Source organism: Xiphophorus hellerii, chromosome 6 (genome assembly GCF_003331165.1).
Source record: "Xiphophorus hellerii strain 12219 chromosome 6, Xiphophorus_hellerii-4.1, whole genome shotgun sequence".
In the NCBI taxonomy this organism is placed as follows: domain Eukaryota; kingdom Metazoa; phylum Chordata; class Actinopteri; order Cyprinodontiformes; family Poeciliidae; genus Xiphophorus; species Xiphophorus hellerii.
The window spans coordinates 6,690,842-6,712,421 of NC_045677.1; the positions used below are offsets into that span (position 1 = coordinate 6,690,842).

At 41.9% G+C, this 21,580-nt stretch overlaps 1 protein-coding gene across 3 annotated transcripts in view; it reads left to right on the forward strand.

Annotated features, from left to right (window-relative positions):
* Window positions 1-357: 357 nt before the first annotated feature.
* Window positions 358-21,580, forward strand: part of LOC116722113 (unconventional myosin-VIIa-like) — a 28,867-nt gene continuing 7,644 nt past the window's right edge. Inside the window, exons 1-37 of one of the 3 annotated variants that reach the window (XM_032566258.1) lie at window positions 358-718; window positions 904-939; window positions 1,112-1,213; window positions 1,307-1,459; window positions 2,484-2,552; window positions 2,643-2,758; window positions 2,851-2,978; window positions 3,681-3,823; window positions 4,095-4,208; window positions 4,312-4,465; window positions 6,440-6,516; window positions 6,598-6,717; window positions 7,752-7,894; window positions 7,999-8,209; window positions 8,291-8,426; window positions 8,532-8,698; window positions 9,032-9,172; window positions 10,043-10,201; window positions 10,324-10,416; window positions 11,547-11,641; window positions 11,890-11,974; window positions 12,080-12,181; window positions 13,561-13,878; window positions 13,958-14,224; window positions 14,824-14,994; window positions 15,095-15,163; window positions 15,256-15,380; window positions 15,469-15,595; window positions 16,558-16,677; window positions 16,758-16,931; window positions 17,019-17,249; window positions 18,620-18,790; window positions 18,879-18,996; window positions 19,926-20,052; window positions 20,128-20,285; window positions 20,370-20,548; window positions 20,805-20,914. In XM_032566258.1, the coding sequence (XP_032422149.1) occupies window positions 928-939; window positions 1,112-1,213; window positions 1,307-1,459; window positions 2,484-2,552; window positions 2,643-2,758; window positions 2,851-2,978; window positions 3,681-3,823; window positions 4,095-4,208; window positions 4,312-4,465; window positions 6,440-6,516; window positions 6,598-6,717; window positions 7,752-7,894; window positions 7,999-8,209; window positions 8,291-8,426; window positions 8,532-8,698; window positions 9,032-9,172; window positions 10,043-10,201; window positions 10,324-10,416; window positions 11,547-11,641; window positions 11,890-11,974; window positions 12,080-12,181; window positions 13,561-13,878; window positions 13,958-14,224; window positions 14,824-14,994; window positions 15,095-15,163; window positions 15,256-15,380; window positions 15,469-15,595; window positions 16,558-16,677; window positions 16,758-16,931; window positions 17,019-17,249; window positions 18,620-18,790; window positions 18,879-18,996; window positions 19,926-20,052; window positions 20,128-20,285; window positions 20,370-20,548; window positions 20,805-20,914 (4,985 nt within the window). In that variant the 5' untranslated portion in view covers window positions 358-718; window positions 904-927. Of the gene's footprint in view, window positions 940-1,111; window positions 1,214-1,306; window positions 1,460-2,483; window positions 2,553-2,642; window positions 2,759-2,850; window positions 2,979-3,680; window positions 3,824-4,094; window positions 4,209-4,311; window positions 4,466-6,439; window positions 6,517-6,597; window positions 6,718-7,751; window positions 7,895-7,998; window positions 8,210-8,290; window positions 8,427-8,531; window positions 8,699-9,031; window positions 9,173-10,042; window positions 10,202-10,323; window positions 10,417-11,546; window positions 11,642-11,889; window positions 11,975-12,079; window positions 12,182-13,560; window positions 13,880-13,957; window positions 14,225-14,823; window positions 14,995-15,094; window positions 15,164-15,255; window positions 15,381-15,468; window positions 15,596-16,557; window positions 16,678-16,757; window positions 16,932-17,018; window positions 17,250-18,619; window positions 18,791-18,878; window positions 18,997-19,925; window positions 20,053-20,127; window positions 20,286-20,369; window positions 20,549-20,804; window positions 20,915-21,580 lie in introns of all 3 variants that reach the window. The other 2 variants (XM_032566257.1, XM_032566259.1) reach the window with 2 other exon arrangements.

The window sequence follows — 21,580 nt, forward strand, 5'->3', positions numbered from 1 at the left end:
GTTTGGGGGCTTCAATTTAACTCAAAGTGGCATTAAACACATCTTAAGTCTTAAATTTGACTTGCTGATCCAGTGAGCAGAAAAAACGTCACCAGTCAGGGTTGAACTCCTGAGTGAAGCTATAAGGCCAGGAGGAAGGAGTTTTTAAGCTCTGCCGTTTATCTTTATTGGTGTGGCAGCGAGATGCTCCCTTATGCCTCCTTGGATTTACACAAGCAGGGTCCAAAGGCTGCACATAAACTCATTTCACCACTGACCCTGGAAAATCGACGTCAAGGCTGTTTATGTAAACTATTAAGTAACAGAAGCATCGATGCTGATGTCGTGGCAGCTTTCTATACTAAAACTTCATAGATTTAGTCTCAACATTTGGATGCCCGTTTTCCCCTGCGTCAATCAACCGTTGTTTGCACGGTGTTCAAACAAAGGCAGTGATTTTGCAAAAGTTTCTTTCAAGTTGAGGGGGAAAGAATTGACAAAATGCCACCCTGGGGACGAGGGCGGATTCAGAAAGAGCTCATTAAAGGGGAAGACAGCTGTTCACCTCTCCAAGTTTCATTTCCTTCCCGTCAGAGCCAGTCCAAAGTCAAAGCATCATAAACTGTCCATCAGTCATAGAAGAGCCGTGTTTCCTCCTTCCTTATACTGAGTCGGCTACTAAACGAGCTCAAGCCAAGTCGGGAGGCTTAATGAGGATCACGAACCAAAGGATCCAGGGGTAATCTTCCTAATTATTTTTGGTTTATGGTGTATTTTTCTCTTTTTTTCTCCCCCCCCCCTCTAAATATTTGACAATTTAACTCGGAACTCACAAGTGGACTTCGTTGAACACAATGAATTACGGTGACACAGCTCAAAGTTAACTTGAGAAACTTGCGGATTTCACATTTGGATTTATTTCAGGGAGCTGGAAAAGCCTAATTCAAGATGCTGAGAAAGGTAAGACTATGAAGTGTCTTGTGTTTATATTTTATGTTTAAAAAGTTAGCTTATCAGATCTGGCTGTTATATCACCTCTGTGTCTATAACTAAAACTTAGCCACACAGTAGCCTGTAGAATACCAGAAACTACACGAAGCTGTCAATGAGTTTGCCATTGTTTTGTTTCCAGGGAGAATGGGTCTGGGTGGACTCAAAGATCGGGGTGCCCATTGGAGCCCGGGTCAAAGAAACGCCATCTGGTCAGAGGCTACTGGTGGACGATGAGGGAAATGTACGTAACCACTGATGACGAGAAAAAGAAGGAAAAAAAATAAAAAATGTCTCCATCTGCCACTGTGCGTGTTTTCTCTCGATGTTCCCTCAGGAGCGGCGCCTGTCCCTGGAGGAGGAAGCCTCGCTCAAGATCATGCACCCGACATCTGTGGAGGGGGTGGATGACATGATCAAGCTCGGGGACATGACGGAGGCTGCCCTCCTCAGGAACCTGCTGCTCAGACACAAGCAAGGCCACATCTACGTGAGTCACACGCTCGCTCAGGAAAAAACACCGTGGAAGATTTTCCCTTTCGTTTCCGGAAAACACGCTACTTTACACACCAGTTTGTTCATGTGGAGTCATCTATTAAAGATTTCTACAGAAAGATAAGTAGAATAACTGCCTGGGTAATGAAATTATATGAGTATTCACCTAGTTAAAATATTTTTATTGAGCCACCAGGCTGGCATTGCACACTAGTTACTCAAATGTCTTTCTTTGGAAATACAATTTCTACCCAAAAATACATTTAGTGGATCTTTGTAAAATAGAAGATGAGACCAAAATAAAAAATAATCACTTTCCCTATCTTTTAATAGACACATACTCTGTACAACTTAAAGGAAAAATAAATCTGTTGAAGAAAAGAACTATGTGGCTGCTATAACCTGGTTGTGTGGGTGTACGCCCTGTAGTACACAGCTAACAGCTAGCTATTAGAACATTGGGACAGCAACAATAACTAACAGCTAACTATTAGCTATTGTTGTGTACCACAACCTGGTACACAACCATAACAATAGCTAATAGATAACAACAGCTATTGGCTGCTTGCTAACAATAGCTAATGACCTCTCTGCAATAGCTTTAGCTAAAGATAAGCAACTATGCAAATTTCAGAAAAATCCCAGCAGAGGGTTTAGCTTTATTCCTGGTTAATCAGATTCTCTGTAACTGATGGCAGCTGTGAACTCAAAAGGACTGAATGCTGAAAACATTAAAACATGTTCTGTTTTGAACTGTACAAATATGTCACATTGAAGGTGGAAAAAAAAAGTTGAAATAATCTCAACAAGGGTGTATCTCAGAGGTTTTCCAAACACAATCAAGCTAAGCTCTTGACACTCAGCGTGAAGGATTTTTGTTTTTCTGCATTTATTCTATAGTTTCAATTTATTTTTGCAATTTATATATTCATAAATCAGAAACCTTTGATCCTTCTCCTCATATCAAATCATATTTTTCTTCTGCTGACCACAGATCATTTTATTCTTTTGTTCTCCAGACCTTCATAGGTTCCGTTTTGGTGGCAGTGAATCCCTACCAGGATTTTCCGATATATTCACCCGAGCAGGTAGGTTTCTGCCTCTTATCTCCATCCATTACAACCTGCAGCCGTCTCCACCAATCACGTTCCCGGTGTGAACATCCTGCCGTTCTGCAGGTGGATTTATATCACAGCCGGAAGCTCGGAGAACTCCCCCCACACATCTTTGCCATTGCTGAGTCCTGCTACTTCAACATGATGCGCAACCTCAGAAACCAGTGCTGCATCATCAGGTCGGAGACTGCCACTCGTTGCCTTGGGTTACGCTGCTCTTGCTTGTATTCCCCTGCTTCCTGTTCATCCATGTTCTCTGCTTTTCTCTCAGCGGGGAATCCGGAGCTGGGAAGACGGAGAGCACAAAACTGATCCTGCAGTACTTGGCAGCGGTCAGCGGGCAACTCTCCCAGCAATCGATCGAAAATCAGATCCTGCAGTCCAACCCGATTCTGGAAGGTACGCCAGCAGCACCTTTAGGGTGTTTTTACAACTGGTAGTCCGGTAGACCTGGTTCGATTGGGAAGCAGTGTTGGAATGTTTGTTACATTTTCAGATGGTGCGGTTTGCTTTCACACTGCACTCTATCAATTGACCCAAACTAATTGAAGAACCTGTTTCCCTCCTCTGCACCAAGAACCACTGAAGGAAACGACACAAAAGCCTCAGAAGACACTGAGTGCAACTTCCTCCTTCAGAAAATGCTAACAAAAATAGAGTAGCATCAAATTTGAGCAGTTGTAGGATTTCTCATTTGTCATTGGTAAAAGAGCACAAGGTATCGCTAGACACAAGCGTTTGTTTTTGGTATTATTTACCCAGAATGCCCTGCGTTGTTGGACACTGCCTGTTTTTGGAGCAGTCTCTGGTTCGCTTGGCGTTCACACATGCATTCGAATCGCACCAGAGTTCACTTCAATCAGACTGATGTGGACCGGAGTTTCCTTTTTTTGGTCCTCATCAGAATTGGATTGTGCATTCACACCTCCCCAAACGAACCGGACTTTCTATTCAAACAAACCAGCATTCTATAAAAGGCGGACTAAACAAAGTTAGTGTCGATCCATTGTTAGCTCCCCTTAGGCTCGTGTGAACAAAAAAAGCAGACGTCGTGGATTTTTTTTTTTTTTTTTAAACACCATGGTTTCCTGCGTCTTTCAGCTTTTGGGAACGCCAAAACAATCCGCAACGACAACTCCAGCCGCTTCGGCAAGTACTTGGAGATCTTCTTCAACAAAGACGGGGTGATCGAAGGCGCTCGTGTGGAGCAGTACCTCCTGGAAAAGTCTCGAGTGTGCCATCAGGTGAGGTAGCTCCAGCCAAACAGATCCTGCCTGTCTGTTATCTCTACGCCGGAAAGGTCGATACTGTAAGCTCATAAAATCCCCTGAAGGACACCTCTGGAGTGTGTTGATGGTGTTTCGATCTGCTTGGTGAGATTTTTAAACAACTGTGCTCAGGGAGAAAAACATGCTATTAATCATGATCCACTCTAAATGCGGCTCTTGATTTCTCAGAAAGGCTTAAGCATATTTTCTTTCCTCTTCTGTCGCCATAAACTTTTATTTTTCCCAGGCCTCAGAGGAGCGAAACTACCATATATTTTACTGCCTGTTGGCAGGAATCACCACTGAAGAGAGGAAAACTTTGAGGCTTGGTCATTCCAAGGACTATAACTACATTACTAAGGTATTCCAAATAAAGGCCACCCTTCATTCTGGGAAACAGACTCACCCCTCACGACGCTGACGTCCACCAGTTTCCCGCAACCAAAGTCTCTTGTGTCCTTTAGGGCAACTGCATCGTGTGCGAAGGCAGAGACGATGCTAAAGACTTCAGCCGCATCCGCTTGGCCATGAAGACGCTGAACTTCTCGGAAGACCAGTTCCAGGAAATCCTCAAGCTGCTGGCGGCCATGTTGCACCTTGGAAACGTCAGCTTCAAGGGTGAGCGCCGTTAGATCGGGAGTGGTTGCTTCACTCTGTCTACTTTACCGCAAAATTCACAACATCACGGCAAAAGCTGGAACTCTGTCTTTTAGGAAGCAGAAACGGAATTAATTAACACTAAGAATATCATGAATATAAATGACTGGAAACTTGAAGTGCTTTTTAATATTGCTCACATCTAGTTATGCCGAGTTTATTTGTAGAGCATATTTCAGCAATGAGACAGCTCAAAGTGCTTTACACCACAGAAACATCATACAGGCACCAATGGTGAAACAAGCACTGAACATTACATCTGAATCGTCAAGCAAATATACATCAAACATACTGATCAATGTTCCAGTTATTATTAATCAAAGGCGGCTCTAAAAAGGGTTTTTGGCCTTGATTTAAAGAAACTTTTAAGTGTTTCAGCATTGTTGCAGTTTTCTGGAAGTTTCTTCCAGGTTTGTGGAACTTTTTCACTCTTGCGACAAAATTTGACGCGTTCTGTTGGGTTTTTTTTTTTTATCGGATAGTCTAACATAAAGTGGAAACAGCAGTGTTGTGGAAGGGAAAAGGTTATTTGATTAATTTCAATTTTAAAAAAACTGAATGTGTGGCTTGGATTTGTATTTAGCTTTGCTTCTCTACCCAAAGGTTTCTACCTGCAGAAAAACTCAGTCTTATTCAAATTGGAAGGGGAGCATTTGTGAAAAGCATTTTTGAAGATTCTCAGTTAGATTTAGGTCTGGACTTTGACTACACCATTCTATTTTTATTTTTAAATGTGTCTTGTCCGGCGGTGTGACACTCAGAATTATTGCTGCTTTGTGTTTCATCGCTGACCTGTCTGCTGTTTCTTCTTCTGCATTCTCTGACAACTTTACACAAACGTGGTCTCTGCTTACTCATCCGGCATTCTGTTGTAGTATATTTGATTCAGAACAGGGATGTCCAAAATGTGGGCCGGAGGTCATTTGCGGCCCTCTGGACGATTTTCTTTGGCCCCTCTGCCCACAATACAAAAAATGGAGCGAATTTGCGATTAATGCGTCTCCAAACACAGAAAAACAAGAAAGAAAAAACAAGAGTAAAAAAGAAACCCCCAAACTTTTGGAAAATATTTACCTGTCATGTAATACCGCAAATATGCAACTGTTTATATTTTGAATCAACAATGATTTACAAATTCCTTTTCTACAAAAATCAGACTACTTAGCTTTATTGAAATATTGTCTGTAAAGCAAATATTGTCTGCTCTGTTGAAATATTGAAGAGGTATTGTTCACCTCTTCAGTATCATTTTATTATTACTTTTACCTTATTGAAGAGGTAAAAACAATAAATATCTTTAGAAAGAAATCTTTTCAGTTTTGATAAAAAAATAAATAGATAAATAAATGGGGCCTTCGAGTTCTCTCAATTTAACAATTTTGGCACAAAAGGCAAAAGCGTTGGTCCACACTGATTTAAGAGTTTCACTGTAAAGGGGTTGGACAAAAACTCTCGCCACTTTCCTATGCTGACATGGGTCAAAGGTTAAATCTCCTAACCATGCACTGACGTTTCTAGTTGCACCATCGTTATAATAACTATAAAATAAACTATTACATTCTTGTAGCTCTTAAAACAAGGTGATGGGAGTCCACACGGCACCACACCGCTTTACCTCATGGTTTCATTAGAAGTAGATAAGGAAAACAGAAAACAGAAAATCCTGCATTAGGAGCAATAAAAACATAATTTTACTGGCCCGTAAAGATTGTGACACAGTGTAGTCAATAAAGTTACACCCTCCTGCTGTATCTGTAAGCTTTAAAAAGGAACCAAGCTGAAAGTTCTTTAATGTTTTATAGAATTAAATTTACTGTTTGATCTTTTATTGTTTTGTAAAATTATAAAACACACCTTTAAAATTCGCAGTCGTTCAAGTTCATGTCATTTACAGTCATTTGTGGCTTTTTTTTTGTTGTTGTTGCATGCGACCAGGCTCCGTCATAAACAACCTGGAAACCAGTGACGTGGGCGAATCGGAGAGTTTCACCATCGCCTCGTCGCTGCTGCAGGTAGGCGGCCGGGCCACCGTTCACACGTCTGTAAATACGACGGCTCTCCTGGCTGGATTATAACATGCGTTCGCCCGACAGGTGCAAAGGTCTGTCCTGGCCAACGGCCTGACGCATCGGTCCTTTATGGCCAACAGAGAGCGAGTCACTAAGGCCCTCAGCGCCGAGCAGGCCACCGACTGCAGGGACGCCTTTGTGAAGGTACCAAAGTTTAGCCACGGACTTTAAATCACAGTCGGCTGTTTCCTTATTGAGCCCTAAATCAGGACGACAATGGCACAACTGTGTTACGGTCCATCGTATAAGCAAAGGGAGCCAGTCAAATCTGTCTTAGAGCACAAACTGCTTTGACGGAAGGAGCTACTCAATGGAATGTTAAAGAAAATCTCTTTATAACTTATTTGCATTCTTTTTAGATGACTGTATGGCTGTTGCATCATGACACAGCAATCATAGCCCCATAAACACAAATATTGCACTTGAATAACATATCGGCTTCTTCGGGGAAACGTTTAGATAAAGAAGTGTGATTTTATCGCTAAGCTGACTTTTTTTTATGCTCTCATGGATAAAGAGTGAAGTTTTCATTAAAGATGTGCCGATCGAATATTAACATCTGTATCCTTCCTGATATTGAAACATTTTTTAGATTGATTATTGTGATCCATAAGCCCAGATCTATTCAGTCTAATTCTATGCTTTGTGCTCTGAGAGACACAATTTATTAATTAATTACATTTATTTTCACAATATGTTTAGAATTCCTAATTGTATGTTATGAACCATTAGAAAAAAAGTTTGTTGCAGTTTATTTTTTACTTTTTTTTTTTTACCAATATGTAAATAACTATTGTTGTTGTCAGTTTCAGTTTCTTTATTATTTTTTACATCGGCTGTTTTACTAATAAATGCACAGACTGAACAACTTAAAATTGTTTTTACATGTTTGACCAAGCTTGTTAAGCTGTTGCTTAATACACAAGCTTAAATGTGTATTTAAATGTGCTGCACAGGTGCAAAGTTATTAAATTAATTTGTAATTCAGTACATTTACGTCCGGTTTAATAAACAAAAAAAAAAGAAACATTTTAAGCCAGTTTAGCTTTATTTTTTCTGTATCCATTCCGTATGAGCCAATACCAAACTTCAAATATCGGTTTCGGAAGTGAAAAAAGTGGATCGGCGCGTCCCTAAAAACATCTTTTTCTGCATTTATTCTGTGGTTTTTCTCACAGGCAATCTACAACAAACTCTTCATATGGATCGTTGGAAAAATCAACAGTGTCATCTATCAGAAACTGTCCGACAAACCCAGTTCTTCGCTCCTGTCCATCGGCCTGCTCGATATCTTCGGCTTTGAGAACTTCCAAACAAACAGGTCGGGGGCGGGGCGAGAAAAGATTTTCCAACTTGCTATTGAATTTTACACACTGTGCTACGCTTACAGTATATCTTGTACTTTTTTTTTCCCCCTTTTACCAGTTTTGAGCAGCTTTGCATCAACTTCGCTAACGAGAAGCTGCAGCAGTTCTTTGTGGCCCACATCTTCAAGCTGGAGCAGAAAGAGTACCAGAAAGAGGGCGTGCTGTGGAACAACATCCAGTTCACCGACAACCAGAAAGTCCTGGACCTTCTGGCCGGGAAGCCGTGCAACGTGCTCGCTCTGATCGATGAAGAGAGCCACTTTCCGCAGGTACGCCGACCGGGCCTTAGGCCTAGACTTCTTAAATGCTTAAAAAAACAGTTCTCAATTTTCACTCTGTTTTCGCCACAGGGGACAGACTCCACCCTGCTGACTAAGCTGAACGGAGAACATAAGGGAGACAAGGCCTACATCAGTTCCAAGCGCAATCACGAAACAGACTTTGGAATTCGCCACTTTGCCGGCCCCGTTTACTACAACACCAACGGTAACGCAAACCGCTAAGCAAAAAAAAAAAAACATCTGTGATGCTGGACTTCTGGGAATACGAAGATTTTTTTTTTTTTTTAATTATTATTTTTTCCCTCTGTAGGATTTCTGGAAAAGAACAGAGACGGAGTCAGTTATGACATCATTAAAACGATCGGCGTTTCCACCAGTAAGCTCCTCCGGGACATCTTTGAGAAGGACATGGCAACCAACGGAGTGAAGGCAACTAAAACCGCAAAGTTCATCTTGACGCCGCAGAGCTCACCACGGGTAGGAAGCTTTCAGCTCATGCTTCATACTTGACATCAGAACTCACAAAATACTCACAAAATAAACCAGCAAATTTAATTCTGATGGTAGATTTGAATTAATTTAACAGTGAGTAATCTTATTGCATACAACCTGCATATATTAAGATATTTAAATGGCTATTTAAGGTCCTCTTCATAACCGATACGATCATGAAAATTGTAAATCAAATCAAAATCTGCCAGATTCGTTAACCCCTAATGTTCCTTGACTTCTCATTTATCTTCCCCAAATTATTTTGTTACCACGGATACTGGCGTCATAAGTGGCATTTTCCTTTTGTCGTCTCCGCAGCTGCAGAACGACAAACGCAAGCAGATGCCGACGCTGAGCGGTCAGTTCCGAGTGTCTCTGGACTCCCTCATGAAGGCTCTGTCCGCCTGCCAGCCCTTCTTCATCCGCTGCTTCAAACCCAACAACGACAAGCAATCTAAGGTGAGTGAGCTTCCGCCGCGGCAGCACAGATAACGCACGGCAACACACGGATGGTCTTCAGCGTGGATAAACAGAGCTCTGTGTGCCTTAGATAAAAGATTAGGAGGCTTGATTCCAGTCAACATGCCAAGAAAACTAATGTAATCTTATGATATTGTGGACAGTTGAACAAGTGGGAAGCAACCTGGATCAGTTTCAAGCTGCTAATGCAAAGAGTAAAGTGCAATACTGCGGCAGCATAAATGCAGTTTCGTAAGTTCAGTACAAGTCAGTTGTGCAGGCTGTGTGTTTTTTTGTTTTTTTCTATTACCACAACACAACATTGGTATTTATGTACGTACTTTGACTGCATGAAAATGTCAAACCCCAGACTAAACTCACTGGCGAATGTTTATTGGCGTCTTTAGTTACAATTCATCTTTTTTTCTGAAACGTTTAAGTATATTCTAGTGTCATGGTTCTCAATCTGTGGGTACAAGTCCCACTGGTGGCGCCCTCAGCAAGGTTATGCGATCGTTATAACTGTAATCCTTCAAACAATCACTAAATTTTCAAAAGAGGAAGAAATGAAAACTTTGAGAAATTGTTGAAGCGGACAATAAAACCTGCCGTGTGTTATCTGCTGTAAGTTCTGATCTGCCGCATCTCTTTGCCCCTTTGGTTTTCATTTTGAATTCCTCACTTATTCTGAAACTATAGCATCCATCAAGTCTTTGCACAGTAACAGCATTCACTCTGAAGAGTGTTGGTGAAGCAACGCGGTGCCACGTCACGTTTCCTCAAATTTATCTGATTTCAGACGGGGAACCAATTTCTTGGTGCTTCAAAAAAAAAAATCTACGAATTTTCACTCACTCCATTCCCTTGCAGAAATTTGACCGAGAGCTGTGCATGCGCCAGCTGAGGTACTCCGGCATGATGGACACCATCCGCATCAGGAAGCTGGGGTATCCCGTGCGTCACAAATTTGAGGACTTCCTGGTGCGCTACCGAGTCCTGCTGAAGACCACCGTCTGCAATCCCAGAACCGTTAAGTCACCATTTTCTTCCTGGACTGTGAACAATTTTCTCCCAAAGCGGTTTTATACGGGCCGTATTTGGGAACTGTGAATGTGAGTACATAAAATAAAATCGTTTGACTCTCCCTACAGACCGACGCCGCAGTTTGTTGTGAAGCCATCTGCAAGGCTGTAATCAAAGGAAGAGACGAGTGGAGAATTGGAAGGAAGAAAATTTTTCTAAAGGTACGAAAAGACTAAGATTAAAATCTGGTGTACAGTTTATGCGTCAGTCAAATCACTGCAGTTTTTTTTATCTGTTTATTGCCAAATTACAGCAATCAGTTCCTCCAGTGTTTCACGAATTCACGTAATGTCAACACAGATCCCCGCATTTTTTCGCGTGCAACTGTGATTTATTGGAAGTCTTTCACAAAAATTGTCAGAAACAATTTACGTATTTTCCTGCCACATAGTGCCATTTTGCAGAACAATAAAGTAATTGTGTTACCTTCAGCTGTTATAAAAATGCTATCTCGATCAAATATGACCTAAAAGAAATTTGACTTTGTAATTTTACACCTTCAAATTTAGCCTCTGTCTCTTTAAGAAGCTTCTGTTCTTTCTGAAACGTTGCCTTCAGGAAGTCGTCACAACATGGCTCCTCTATTAACAATTTAATGTTTTTGCCAGAAACTCAGAAACTGCAGCTCTGAGGAGGAGCTGAATGGTTGCCATGGAGATTAAAGTATTTCTCAAACATGCATGAAAGAATCAAAGCAAATACTCCAGGCATGTTTTTGATGATGGAATAACATTTTAAAAGGACGTAAAACTCCAAAAAGGCTGGCTCACTTGGCGATTTTATATAATACTGGCCCTTTAAGCGACTGCTAACTCCCACCTTTAGGGGGCAGTATTTCTTACTTTGATGACACTGATACAGGTTGAAATCAACCTTACTTGATGTCAAGTTACCTACCTGTAATCTACGTGGAAAGCAACAAAAGTCACATTTACAGTCATATAAGCACAGATATTGGAAATAAAATTTTAAAAAAGTATTGCAAAAAAAAAAAATTAGCATAAAAGAATGTGAAATCCCAGAGGGCCTGATCAATGTGAAAAGACGATCAATAATAGTTCATTTTAAAGAGACTTGAATTAAAAGAAAGCTATTTAGTCAAAGTTCGGCAGTTTGTGAATGGGTTCATTTTGGTGTTCCCCTAAATGAAATGATTTTGACTCCCTTTGCTCTGTCTGATTATGTCAGTGTTGAAACGTTGTTATCTGAATCCAAAACTCTTTGAGAAAAAAAACTCAGAATCATCTGAATTAAGTCATTAGTTTTTTGTTGTTGTTGTTTTTTTTCCCAGGATGCCCACGACGCTGTTCTGGAAAATCTACGGGAAGCAGAACTGAGCAGGGTGGCCGTGGTGATCCAGAGGGTCATGCTGGGAATCAAAGACAGGTGCTGCAAGAAGAGCTGAAATCTTAAACCGAAATGTGAACAGCACAATTAAATTTATCTTTCCCGCCCCGCCCCCCTTTCCTCTCTCCACCCGCAATAACTGATAGGAATATCACCTCAGCACATCTACAGATAGTGATTTACTGCCCTCTATGTTGCCTGGATAAGCTAGATGTTACATAAGAACACGTGAAAAGATGCTGATTATGACAAGTGTTTATGGAACGGATCGAATCTGCTTTTTTCAGAAAGCTCTTCCTGAGGAAACGGGGCGCAGCCGTGGTGCTGCAGAAGCAATGGAGAGCTTACAGAGAGAGGATAGTGCAGAAGAAGGTTTGATGGTTTCTAACTTCCAGTCGACCTTTGGAGTGTGGACCTTACTCGTTGATCTCAGATTGTTTGAAGCTATTTTGTTTTGTTTTTTGGGGTTTTTTTCAGATTCAGCAGGGTTTCGGGCGCCTGGTGTCAAAGGTCCGCGGTCGGAAGCTTAAGTCTCAGTACCAGAGACGGCGAGCGGCTGCCATCGTCATCCAGAGCCAGGCATGTGGTCCGAATACCATCATGAGAAAAAGAAAGCTCGCCCCCGCCTGTCTCCATGACAAATTTTTCTGGACGATAAACTGTCCCAGAAGTTAAACAACAATTTTCAAGTAATCTAAAGCTAGTGACATAATAATAACGCAAGAGGACGTTCTCAAAAGTCAATCAACATTAAATTCTAATGAACAATCTTGTTAGCACTGGGAATTAGAAGACGTTTTAAATATCCAAAACAATAATAATAACAAACAAAACTATAGGAACAACAAATAAAATGAATTATCAAGTTTCTGTAAACAAAGTTGTCCTTCAAAAAAGGGGCTAGCTGATCATCATGCAAATGGCATTATTGGGCTTGTTTCAATTTATCAGTACAATTATTTAATTTATTGCTTATTACGACAAGCCTAAGTGCACCCTCTGCCAAATGTGGAGCTTTACGGATCAGGACAAAAGTGGACAAATAAGATAAATAAGGTTCTACAAACCATTGAACTCTACTCTCAGGTGTCCAAACACACAAGGCAGACTACACACTGTTACCGTTTATAAAGCCAAACACAACTTTATCAGTCTCACACAAACTGTGGAGGGATTTCGTCCCACCCTTCCCAGGGGGTTAGGGTTAGGTTAGACTCCATTGAGTCTTGGAGACATCTGTTCCTGCTCAGGTCAGGCTGAAGTCTGGATAGCGACTCTGACATTAGTACACTTTCATTCATGTCTTCCTCTCATAGATTTGCCGCTGTGTTTGGGAATCACTGTCCTGTTGGACGCCAACGTCATTTGCTAACCAGACAACCTCACAACTGTTTCTGAAATTCAATATTCTAAATCCAGTTGATTTACTGCAAAGAGCCGAGGGCCTTTGACAGTTCACCGGTGTTTGTTGGTGCCGATATGTTGCGTTTGGCTTTCTTCAGACTCAGCCCTCTGGATCTGCTCTTATCTGTCCAAAGCACATTGCGTCCAGAAGTTCTGCGGTTCACTTAGATACAACTTTGCAAACCTTTAAGTCGGTGTTTCTCAAACCTTTTCAGGGTGAGGACCACTTAACCCGTTTAATAAACACTCGCAGACCACCTAACTTGAAGTTGACTCACAACAACACAATCGTAAAAAACAAATTACATTTCTCACTAATTGAGACTAGCAAAGAGCCATCAAAAAGAATCGAATCGCTCGTGAACGACACATCAAAGCAGGTTTAACTTGGCTTCCTCCTATCATTTAAGTAATCCTGGCGTTGTTTTCTTTGCGATGGGGCCTTTGAAAACATAGGGTATTTCTCTTTCTCTTATTCATATGTAAAATAATTTATGGTGGATGTCACCCTTCAAATATTTAAATTTAAATTTCTTGTGCTGAACTGACTGTAGGTGCGAGGCCACCGGGCGAGGAAAGACTGCCGGCGGAAGAGAGAAGAAATCGCCCATCAGGCTTTGCTCTTAGAAATGGAGAGGCAGGAGCAAGAGGATCTCGGAGAAGAAATCCATCAGAGGCTGATGCAAGTCGCTGAAGAACAAGCCGACATAGAATCACAAAAATCTGGCAGATCTCACAAATCTGAGAAATCTAGTGAATCTGAGAAATCTAGTAAATCGGAAAGCTCCAGTGACTCTGAATCGGAGGACAGCTCAAATAAAAACCTCCAACTCTCTGATGAAGACATGGAAGACAAAAGATCAGATGCCAAGGTCAGGCAACTACTCTGTCGTGTTGCGCTTTATTAATTGTCCGTTACATTTCCTTTGACCTTCTGTTTTTTCTGAGTAGGGCATTCGGGAGGCAAACGAGGAAAGCCCTCGCAGTTCGAACCAGATGACGGTCGTCGTCACGCAGTCCTCTAACTCGGCGAGCTCCACGCCGTCGCTGGACGAGGAGGAGGAGGAAGAGATTGATGACGGCTTTGACGACGAGAGCGACATATTCTCCTTTTACAACTTCAGCAAACGCCACTTCCAGAAGGACGAGGACCACAAGCACACCGCACAGAGGCTGAAGCAGCCGCTGCTGCACCACGAGGACGAAGCAGACGCCCTGGTGAGACGAGACCGTAGTATTAATATCTCGGGGTGTATTCGCACCAACCATGTTTGGTCGACTTTAATTGAACTCTAGTTCATTTGTCTAGGACGTATCGAACTCTTGTCCGCCTACAAACCTAGGTCTAGGTTTGGTTGAGGTGAACTCTGGTGCGGTTCAAATGCATATGTGAACGTCAAGCAGACTGGAGACTGCTCCAAAAGCAGGAAGCAGACAATAGAGCTGGACATTCTGGCTAAATACAACCAAAACAAGTATGAGAGTCTAGCATTAGCTGGAAAACAGCTCATTGTCTTCTATCAATGACAAAAGAGAAATCCTACAACCGCTAAAATACTCCATTTTTGTTAACATTTTGCAAAGAAGGAAGTTGTGTTCAAATTTTCTTCTAAGGTGTTCTTCGTTTCCTTCAGTGGTTTTTGGTGCAGCGCCCCCACAGGCGAGGAGGGGAACAGGTTTTTTAAAGCGCTTAGTCTGTGTGACAATGCAGTGTGAAAGTGAACCGCGCCAGTTGAAAACGTAACGGTTGGATTGCTCCCCAATCCAACCGAGTCTGCTAGACGTCTGCCTCACATTCAGTGTTCTCCCTCCGCCAGGCGTCTCTGACCGTGTCCTGGATCATCATGCGGTTCATGGGCGACATACTGGAGCAGAGGCCTGCAGACTCCTTATCTCAGCAGTCCAGCACCATCTCCCAGAGCACCCTGTCCCGCCTGCTTCCAAACAGGCAAGGCCGGAGGCTGAGCAATCTGGTGGGCCTGGATCAGGTAAGCTCTTGAGAAACAAGAATAGAAAATAAATAAATAAAAACATTTTCTTTTTTTTTAGTGGTCATTATTTCATCTTTATCCACACATTTCTGAACAGAAAATCCTGAGGAAGAACAAGAAAAAGTTTGGCCCTGGGAACAGAAAAGCCTCGGCTATCTTGGAGGAGGTTGGAACCATGTTTGTCTCTCTTCCAGTTGGTTCTTATTCTCGGTATTATTTGCGTTTCTAACTCCTCTGTTTGGTTCTCATCTTTTGCAGCCAGAGAACTTGACCGAGGACGAGGACATTCTGGTGGGAGAGAGCACGACGCTGGATCGACAGCTCACACAGCTGGAAAAGCTGCACATTATCGTTGGATATGGCCTGTCGCGGCAGGGCATCAGGTAAAATGTGGAACTCAGCTGGCGAAACATTGTGTTTTGGTGGAGAATAGCGGTGTTTTGGTTTTTTTACCTTTTCTTGAACTTTTAGGGATGAGATCTACTGTCAGATCTGCAAACAGCTGGTGAACAACAGGAACAGGAAGAGCTGCATGCAAGGCTGGACTCTCCTCTCCCTCTGTCTGGGGATCTTCCCTCCAACAAGCCTCTTCATGGAGGTTGGCAGTCTCTGTTTAGACACTCAGATGTGGTACTATGTTCACTGGGTTTAAAAAAGTTGTCACTTAAAAGGGTAATTAATCTCCAGTTGCTCTTGTGACGGTGTCCTGGAAGAAATTGTTCACCTTCCAGCAGGACAAGGACCCAAAACATGTAGCTTGAGCAACTAACTATATGATGACTTAGAAAAAAATCACATGTATGTGGCATGATCTAGTCAAAGTCCAGATCTGAGTCCTTTTGTTTAAAGATGTCTAAATTGAGTAAATCAGAGCTATTTTGCAAAGAATAGTTAAAAAAGCCGCTCAGGATCGGTTCTCTTAATCGCCGGAGCTTTTAGATCCATCCTTGCTCACACATTACTCAGCCAGATGTCTAAGTGACCAGGTCTACGTCAAATTCTGCAAGAGCCTGCTCTAGATGTGCAATGCTTGTAGAGTTCATAACCCAAAGGTTTTACAGCTGCATCAAATGTTGAAAAAACATGTATCCTTTTCTTAGTTCTTCACAGTTACCCATTACTTTTTTTTGTGAGTGTGTCGCATAAAATCCCAGAAAAATTACTTTGTTTTTTTAATGTTACCAAAGCTATGAATGGCAAGATGTGACTCTTTTTTCACTTTAAGATTTCATGACTTAATAGCAATCAGCTAGATTTTTATTTTATACATTGCTATGTTTAGTTTGCAAACTAAATATTTATATATTTAGTTCATCTAAATATAGATATTTAGATGAACTAAACATTTAGCTATACTAAATATTTAGCTTTAAACTAAATATTTAGTTTGCATCTGTGGCATTTATGAATGAATGAATAACTCTGAGGCGAAATACAACTAATCATTGCTGTTACTTTTTTTACCGTGTAACTTTACAAACACCACCCCCATAGGTTTTCCATTGCAGAGCCTTTGTTTCTTATCGTTTTTAATGTTTTCCGCTCTCCTCTGTCCCACAGTGTTTGGAGAGCTTCCTTCAAAGAGGTCCATACGGTTACAGAGAGTACTGCATTGAGAGGCTGCATCGCATAGTAGCCAACGGAGAGAGAAAAGAGCTGCCCTGTTGGCTAGAGCTGAAGGTAAAGTCCTGTATCCTGATGAATTTGATTGTAGAGTGACTCTTTCAGTCATTTTCACTCATTATCATCTGTGATAACAGGCCGCCAACAACAAGGAGCCCATTGATTGGCCGGTGACACTAATGAATGGTGAAACGGTCAAAGTGCAGCTGGATTCAGCCTCCACCTCCTCAGAAGTCTGCCAGGCTGTGGCTAACAAGATCGGACTCAAGGACACCTTTGGGTTCTCCGTCTACATCAGCTTCTATGAAAAGGTTCCTGGGAGCTTCTTTAGTCACGTGGCTTCAGTGTTCCTAGCTGCCTATCACAGAGTTATATCGGTGCTGGTGTTTTGTCTCCAGATGTGGTCTCTGGGATCCTACGGGAAGACCCACGTGTTGGATGCCGTGTCTCAGTGCGAGCAGGAAATGAGGAGGCAGAACAGGGAGGAGAAGGATACGCCCTGGAGCCTCTCCATCCGCAAGGAGCTGTTCTCGCCGTGGCACGACTGCGACCAGGACGCAGTCAGCACGGACCTGATCTACAAGCAGGTCATCAAGGGCATCAAGTCTGGAGAATACGTCAGTGAGAAGGTGAGGGGCTGAAGACAAGCTTCTGTTTTCAGTATTCCTGAAAGAAAAACGTATTCCTGCAGCTTCAGAATGGTTGAGTTAACAAATTGAATTAACGAAACATAGAAGAGCAGCAGATAATTGAATATTTCAGCAACATCTGTCAGATGCAGATACAAGACCCTAACTTAGAACAGAGGTTCCCAGGGGATTGATGTTAGCCACTGAAAAATTCAAGATAGCCGCCAAGGTTGTCATGGACAATTAAGTTTTTGCACTAAAATCACCAATTAGATAGACGTGTTTGGTGTCAAATCCCTACCTACATATTTTGAACTATAGAAATCATATATCTTTTCCTGATCTTCTGTTTCCTTTTTCCTTTTTTTTCCAAAATGGTTTTAATGGTCAGGTGATGTTTGCACTAAAATTGGCGGAAGTAGTAGAAACAGAAAGTTAGGTCCACCAACCACTAATTCACCTAACAAGAATCTTAGCTCCGCTCACCTTAAACACATGAAACACTTAGCACAAGCTAACGCGAAGCACATTAAAAAAATTGCATGAGCTAATGCTAAACCACTGAATATATAAAAAGAATTAGCAGAAGCAAACGCTGAACCGCTAAACACATGGAAAAAAATAGCAGAAGCTAACTCTAATCGGTAAGACGACCGTTGAGACTCTCAAACGGCAAAAAAATCCTCAATTTCTGATTTAAAGTTGTGTGGACAGGATGACCGAAGTCAAAAACATATGATCCAAGTCATGAAAATGGTTGACTTGGTACGGCAAGAATTGGTTACTATGGACCTCTTGGTTTACAGTTTTGCCATAATCCATTTTCTGGGTAACTGTATCTATAAATATTCACAGCCTGAGATTTTGTTTTATGACCCAAGTCTGCTTTAAATTACCGCCATCAGCCCTGACCTGTCTCCTGTGATCCTTGGCAGACATGACCGCCGTCATTCACTAATGTTCTGAGGCCTTCATGGTATTGGACTGAGATTGAATTACATACAGTTGAACTCCATTTATAAATGAAGTGACTTTTAAAAGCAAACAGTGGCTCTGGATTTTACTTAGGGGAGTAAATCAGGCTGAATGCTTTGCAAAACGTTTGACAACTATGTATCCTTCCACTTTACACAGAATACATTGACGTTTGTGGTTGATAAAATGAGAAAAGATAGACATCGGACTTGTGTTGAAAAGGAAAGATTCACTTTGCTTTAAAGAACGAAGTGCCATATTTATTGATATTTTCGGCACGCAATGACTTCCACCGCTTGTTAAGCACAGCAAAAAAACAGTCTCAGTCCATCACAGACTTAAAGAAGTAAATTAGTAGATTACGTAATACAATATAACCGTTCTGCATGTCTCAGGAGGACGAATACGTCCAGCTGGCTGCGAAGCACTACTTTGTCCAGTTCGGCTCCCAGGAGCCCGCCAGAGAGAGGGTGCAGAGGGTGGTCCAGGAGTGCATCACAACCACGCGGATCGAGAACAGATCCATGACGATGTGGATTAATCTCATCACGGCAGAACTCTCAAAGGTAAAAGACAGAGCAGCAGTCTGAGTGTTGCAGTGAAATCCACGTAATCAGTCAGATATGAGCTGAGCTCAGACTTCGGTTCTCGTAGGAGAGCTATGACAACGGGAGACTGCGGGCAGAAAAGGTGAAAGGAGACGTGGTGGACATCGCCCGGCAGAACTGGCCGCTCGACTTCTCCAAGCTTTACGAAGTCACAATGACGTCAGGTCGGTCGACGCAACTTGCCCTGTTAAAGACGCAGCTCGAAGCATCGTACAAGCAAAATTACAATACAGTGCAGAACATATTTTCTCTCATATAGCGCCTTCCAGAGGTATTTATGGCCCTCCTCATTTTGCCAGGTTCCAACTATTACATAACGGGAAAGTTGGAGGATTATCATTTCCACCAAAATAAGATCATCTTATGCTGGGTGAAACATAAAAGCAGTTTATGTAAAATTATAATAAATTGAAAGGAGCAATCAGTACTTACTGTACATCTCCTGCCTGTAATAATCATTATAAACTTTCAAATATATGTGAATAAAAACAAGAGCAAGTGTTTTAGCTTCTCTCTTCTCTCTTCAGGCATTTTTCTTATTACAAAATTAGCTTGCACTTTAAGTGGGCCATTATGAACACATGACAATGCTTCGATATGAAAACACTAAATCTCAACAAGTATTTTTGCTCTAGCTTCTACAACTACTTGAACCACTTGACAAAATTAACTTAAAGTAACTTTCCAGCAAGAAACATGAGCTTGTTTTAAGTCAATAATTTCATAATATTGATTAAACAGTTGGAGTTGTTGGTGAAATAATCTGCCGAACAAACATTTTCCCACATTATAAGTTAAAATGTCTTGTTCCACTGGCAGATTATTTCATTTACAGCTAGTACTTTTCCATCAATATTAAGGAATTATTTACTTTAAACAAGTTCCTATATTTTTGATGAAAAGTTACTTGTAAGTTATTTTTGTCTTATTTCTAGTGCACAAGAATCTAGACAAAATGAATTTGGTAAGATTCTGTTTTTGCAGCGTGGATCTCTGCAGCTCATACAAAATTACCTCTGGCCTCTTCACTACACCTCCACAGCCATTTATAATTGCTAATAATAACAATTCACATCCTGCCGTTCATCCGCAGGACCCCCGTTGCCCAAAAGCAGATTTTTTGTGGCCGTAAACTGGAAAAGCATCGTCTTCATGGAGCGAAGGGAGAAGCTCCTGCTGGAGATTCCCTACGTAGAAGTGAAGAAAGTCCAGATGCCGAGGTAAATCTCTATCTCTGCGGAACGTTTTTCTTTGTGTGCTTTTTAAAAAACCTTTGCCGTTTTTGACACGTGTAGCGACAGCCATCAGTCGGTGAGCGTCGACACGCTCAGAGGACAGTACACCCTGAGGTGCCAGGATGCGGCGGACATGGCCAAGATGATGCAGTACAACGTGAACGGGCTGAAACAGCGCTCCGTGTACGCTATGGTTCAGCAGGACGTCCCCAAACAAGGTGAGGAGTCTTTAATTCCCACGGGACGTTTCGGGTTGACCGATTCGATCTCCGAACTCCAACCGTTCTCGTGTCCGTCCGCAGACGATCCCAGCTACCTGATCTGTAAGCGGGGGGACCTGCTGCTGGTGGAAAAAGACAGCTATCCGCCAGACAGCGACTTGTTCACAGCCATCAACCAGAGGACCAAAAGCAGAGGGGTGGTTAACAAGGACAAAATGGAGTTTCTCCCGACTCTGACCGAACCCGCTGAGGATATGCTGGTAAAGTAACCTTCACCAATTTGGTTATTTCTTTACAAGATTGCCTTTCTGACAATATATAGACAGCAAGACGGCAAAGTAAGCCTCCATGGATGGAAATCAGAACTTCATCCAACTCTTTAGATCGAATGCCGACTAGAAAACCCGTGATGAAATTCTTCCTATTATCATAACCTCACTGGGAGTGTTCGGCACTCTGCTTCATATGACTCTGCCTGTGTGCTGAAACCGATCCGCTTCCTCTCCCCCTCCACAGAACCTGCTCAGCCCGAAGCAGCGGAAAGCCTCCGTCCCAACCATCGTCCCTCTGGTCGAAGAGACGGTGGCTCCCGTCTCTTTGAAGGAGTTTGCTCTTGAGAATTTCAGGTAACAAAGGCAGATTTTTTATTTTTTATTTTTTGTCTTATCATCTCCCCCCATGGTAAATTCAATGTAAACTCTTTGGATTTAAATTTAAAATATCCATAAACACAGAAAAAGGCTGGAAAATTGGCTGGTTCTGTTCACGTTGATGCATACTTTTAATCTGAACATTTTTCATGTGTTAATGTAACAATGCAGGTTAACCAAACTACCTATCTTGACCTAAAGAGGAACATTTCTAAATTAACGTTTAGAATTTCTATTAAACTTTCCTGAATAAAAGCTGACAGTTTTCGGAAATGTTTGGTCGGAGACAATAAAACATTTTTTTTGAAAACAAGCATAGAGTGGCAGTTTATGATAAAGACTATTTGGGCAGTTGCCCAGGGCGCATCAGAGAGGGGTGGAGCACCCGAGAGCTACAAAATAAAATATCCATCTTATCAGTCAGTTGTCCCCTGAGCAGGTTTGCTACTACTACTAGAGGTGTATACATGTGAAGTGGAGTAAGTTTCCCTTGTTTGCTGCTGAGCACTAAGAGACTACATTAAAAATCAGATAATTTCTTGCATTTTAATTGGCTGGAGTGTGGCAGGAGGAGGGGCTTACCCTGGGCACTGTTCCTGGAAGAATCACAGTTGCATGCATATTTATATTTCACACTTACAA